The sequence below is a fragment of the Cibotium barometz genome, chromosome 48 (genome assembly GCF_041138505.1).
Source record: "Cibotium barometz isolate CiBa-2024 chromosome 48, ASM4113850v1, whole genome shotgun sequence".
NCBI lineage: Eukaryota > Viridiplantae > Streptophyta > Polypodiopsida > Cyatheales > Cibotiaceae > Cibotium > Cibotium barometz.
Window position 1 is genome coordinate 36,563,431 of NC_141093.1, and position 5,158 is coordinate 36,568,588.

The window sequence follows — 5,158 nt, forward strand, 5'->3', positions numbered from 1 at the left end:
GGAAAAATGCACATCTTATAGCTAAATCTGGTCTCACAACGCTTCCGAACAGCTTCATGTACTGCCTGGACTACCTGTATTTGTACTAACATGACAAGAGTCCCACGTAAGTGCACAGGTTTACATGTAAAGAAGCCCACCTTGGTATTCCATTCTTCATATATAAACCATGATGCTAAGTTTCACGTACCTGTGTAGACTCAACCATGGTCATTGATGGAGACTGAACCAAGCCAATCAAAGTACGACCCACTAGAGAGAGTCAATCCCTCGATGGCTACTATATAAGTTTTATAGGGGTTCGGGGGCACAGGAGAAAAGCATTCCCAACCAGTAATTGCTAATATGCACCTACTCACTACACACAAATTTCAAACATTATAGCAAATTAAGAAGACTTTACACCTGAGGCCACAACATGACAACAAACAGGCTTAGACCTGAGACATGGGAGAGCATGACCGTGTCATGCAGGAATGTTCCAGTAGGTCTTAATATGCACCTACTCATCACATAATTTCAAACATTATAGCAAAGTAGCAAGACTTCATAACCTGAAGCCTCACTCCTTCACATGGCAGCAAACAGACTAAGGCATGAAACATGGGAGCGCATGACCCGTATCATAAAGGAACAGTGTTCCAATATGAAGACGAGACAGCAGCAGAAAACCAGTGTGTATCAGAAAGCAAATTAGTGCTAAAAAAGTACTTGCAAGGCAGAGAAACTGAGTAGGACCCTTGAAAATACTTATGAAAGAGACTCTGTATGCCTCTTCGAGAGCCAACTTCATAAACCAATACTATTCTACCTGCTCTACTGTAGTCACAGCCAGAAGAATTGCCAATAAGACTGCCTGCTGATCACTGCAGCAACCTAGCAGGCAGAAGCAGATAGCCGAACGTTTATACAAACATTTGATACACTACTAACTAATCTGCTGGCCAAAAAGATAGTCCTCATCTTCTAGCCAAAAAGATTGAGTCCAATGCTCCACTTTAAAGGTTAGAGATGCTTGTCCAATCTCCAATGTAGCATGAAACCTCATGGATAGCGCCATGGCAGAGTGGTCAAGGATTCGTATGGCAAGGTCCCAGGGAGTGTATGCCCATCCCCATGACCACTGTGAAGAATCTCCCTTTGATAGGGTACATCCCTGTAGAGATCTTCCTGAAGAAGAGGCCGCTTCGGAAGTAAGAGGCTACGCTCATCCACATACAGATCATCAGGAATCCTTTGGCGAGGAAGTTCACTCGAGACACCTACCTGTCTCGATGATGCATCCATCAGAGGATCCAATATGTAAGCCCTCCTGTCTAATGCCTCTATACGAGCATCCTGCAGTTGTCTCATCTGGAGCCTTTGCCTGTAGAGAGCCTCAGCTTCCAAAAGCCCAATATCTGGGTTTGGTAATACCTGAGAAGAGAAGTAGCCTGGCTGACTACGAGGACCCAATTCACTAGGACGACGCTCCCTTGGAAGTGAAGGGGGATACTCCCTGGGATACGGCCGTTCCCTAGCGTTATTAGGGACACCTCGAGAAGGTGGAGCCCGTGTTCGGGGACCTCGAGGTGCACTGCCTTTAGAGAAAGATTCTCGCCTTGTTTCCTTCCCAGGCCCAGGCTTTGGCTTTGGCTTTGGCAGTCCGTGAGCATCAAGAGGACGAAATAACTGCATAAGTTTTCCAACCTGCCCACATTCAGAACAAAACTTAGAAACCAGAAGTTGAACATTGATAGCAACTTTTCAGGTCGTCCATGAACAGCTGACCACCAAGTAAGCAGCCGCCATAGTCCAGAATCAGCAGAAAACTGGGAAAGCCATATGATTTGAAGCATCAATTCTTAGTAGAACCTCCAGTTCAAGGAGCTCGGCTGCTAACGCGTCAATCTCAGGCAAACAAGTATCATGAACAGCCAGCCATACACTTGACACTTCAATGAAAGCTACCATGACAAGAGTGCACACTCAGCACACGCTGTCGGGTTCAAATTCTATGGCAATGTAACGCAGAATAGTAACAAGGAAACAAATCCTGAAAGGCCATGGGGTCAAATGCATGTTGAATAGCCTGCATCCATGCTTAGCAACTTCCAACAAGATACTTGCATGATTACACAAACTACTACCAAACCAGATAGACCATTGAAGTAAATTGTGTTAAAAACAGGTCATTCTACCCCTTAATAAACAGCAAATGTCCACTTAAAGCAAGCATGTAAAATAGAAGTACCATGTAAGGCAAGTAAATGTCCACTTCAGGCATTACAAGACACTTCAACAGAGATCCCGGGTTCTAACTTCTAACAGCTCTACTCCAGTCAAAAGAAGTACACAATCTGAGTAGCTAAGAGCATATGGCGCCATTGTTGACATCCAGAGACAAAGCCAGGGAATCGAAGTAACATGACAGCCTAACTCAAATACCACGTTGCCTTTGCAAACCTTTGATGCTCCCACAAAATCAGGTTCACCATGCATAAAGGTAAAAGAAACAGCAAACGATATTGAGATCTGACTACAGAATACATTTGAGCCTATGAGGTACAGGAAATCAAGGTTCAGTACTTAGCTGACACCCAACCAAAAGTTAAATTAGTGAACATAAATAGATGACTCAACCTGTACAAAACTTTATGTGAGATGGAAATTTTTGTGCTGGTTTGATGTAGTCCTATGGGAGACACATACATCTTTAAAGGTTACAGCCAGGCATGTTGCAGTGTCTAGGGCACGGCATAAGCAATGCGTCAGTATGCACATTACACATCCGCACCAATTCCACTAGCATATACAGATCGAAGCCGCAAATCCACTGGAGGCATCAAAAGTGCATTTAAACCTAGATACATGGCCTGCCCAAGCCCCACTATCCTTAAAACAAGATGCCATTACTACTGGCACAAGTAGAGAGTTGGAAACAATAACCGCATATGACACTAACTACAAAAGAAACAACCCCTACTCAAAGACAAAAAACCAGCTCATGCAAGGAGGGAATGCCCCTCCAAGGAAAGGTTCTCATGTGCAAACCAATACCTTATCGATCAAACAGGGGGTACTCTAGTGGGCTTCAACGGAAAGAACGCACCATCTATATGCGGAGTGCTATTCACAACACTTCCACATTTAACAAACATATCTACCAGTACTAAAGAGCATTGACACAACCACCAGCATTCATTCAACTCATAAAGCTTGCTAGATCTCTGACTTGAGAACTTCTAAGTAGAGGCAGAGAATGCATCAACATAACAGGAAAATAAAGAGAGAAACTGACAATATTAATGGTTTCAAATATTCAAAATACATCAAATGAACTGGACAAACCTGCTCAATACTCAATTCGCATTTGAACTTATTACGCCCAAAATAGTTTTCCTTGATGACAGGTTTGAAGACACTCTCCTCAACTGGGAGACAATCTTTGTGAATACGAAACCGGATCTGTCCAGAGTCAGTAAGTTAAGTGTCAGAAACCCAGCAAGTTACTACACAAACTTAAAAGCATATACATGGGCACCAATGAGGATCACTGATCCTTTAGAAGTACTTCACAACTAAACCTATGGCTGACTACACCACAGGTGCAGGAAGCAAAGATGTAGCCGGCTGGCATTTTTGAGGACTGAAAAAGAAAACACTACTTCACAAGGGAGATCCAGAATAAGGCAGTGGGGGGAGAAGAGGAAGAGGAGAAATACCTGGAAATGTTAAAAAATATGAGTAAATGAAAGAAAACTAGGGGAAAGAGAATTATGAGAGATATACCGTCATAAGGCCAAATAATCTGAACTTACAAATAATTTTAAAAGAAAGAAGAGAATCACCCAAAAACAAACAAAAGTTTAAAAAAATAAAAATAAAAAAAGCTTAAGAGTAACTCTCCATACAGCGGTGTCGTAGATGATGATCTGCTGCTTGGGCAGCAAATGGTGTACTTTTACACGTACCCTTGAATCCGCAAGCACCGGCAGAACAACAAAGTTGTAGACAAGTAAAGACAAGAACTGAAATCGGAGGTTTTATAGGAGAAACAGCAGGCATTGTTATGTAATGAGCAGCCAAAAATGCAGTAACGAGACACACTACAACAGTAAAACAGCAGGAAACTTTGGGTTCGCAGCCAAAACAGCCCCAAAACCCCACACTTTAGCCATTTCATACGGCCATCCTGCTCTACCTTGCCTGTCCAAAGCATGGGCTTGTGTTGTCAACCAAACATTTAGTAAACTTGTATCTTGACCAAGCTTCCTTTACACACGGTCAAACACCCTCATAACAAAGTGTGCAAACAAAAACTTCCACTCTGAAATAGATTGAACTGGGAGCTAAGGTGAAGACCTGTGCTGGAAACTTGCGTTCCGAGTCTTGAAACGCCTCACTCACAAGATTCATTCCACCAAGCGAGCTAGCCTTGTAGATACCATAGAGAATTCTCTGGTCAATGTCAAACAAAAACAACTTTATTCCCTTCTTTGCCCGCTCAACAAGCTCTTTTCTTGCCTCTGGGAAGCCAAACACACGGTACTTAAAGCAATCCTTCTTAGTGGAAGTGTTGCACATAAAGATCAGACCAGCAAAGTCCGTGACCTTCTTGTCTTCACCCTTGCTACCATCTGCAGCAGGCTTCTTGCCTCTCCTACTTCTTTTCCGTTTCTCCTTAACTGGCTCCCCTTTGCCTTCCTTTGGAATTTCAGGTGTCACTTTCTGTGCTTCAGCCACTACTCCAACTGCTTTTATTGGCTCTATTGACTCTGTAACAGCTGTATCCTTGGGAATCTCAGCTACCTCCTGGTCTAGCTTCACCTCTGAGGCCGCCTTCCCGCCTCCACGCTTGAACTTTCTTCCTTTTGCCATGTCAGCTGCAACCTACAACAGCATCCCCAGTTACTTGCGCAAAAAACGTAAATTAGATCCGGTTTCTACACGCCATGCGAATATCCATGCTATAAAAACTATGGAGGCTTTCCCCGCTTACCGCAGACAGGATTTACAGAATCAGACTTAACATATTACAGATAATCCGTAGATCAGGGACAAAAGCATCAGAGCGAGGATAGTATAGAGAAGTTGCATCTTAAATCAAACGTAGAGCCATCCGATACCATGACTACTCTGCAAAAGGTAATACAGGTTATACAGAAAGATAACGCAA

At 43.2% G+C, this 5,158-nt stretch overlaps 1 protein-coding gene across 1 annotated transcript; it reads right to left on the reverse strand.

The window, feature by feature from the left end:
- Positions 1-679: 679 nt before the first annotated feature.
- On the reverse strand, positions 680-4,860 carry LOC147611136 (uncharacterized). Its single transcript, XM_086785799.1, has 3 exons — positions 4,345-4,860; positions 3,331-3,447; positions 680-1,689 (listed from the first exon to the last, which is right to left on the reverse strand). Exons 1-3 carry the CDS (start codon positions 4,858-4,860, stop codon positions 1,045-1,047), a joined length of 1,278 nt encoding a protein of 425 aa, XP_086641925.1. The 3' UTR covers positions 680-1,044.
- Between the last annotated feature and the right edge of the window lie 298 nt (positions 4,861-5,158).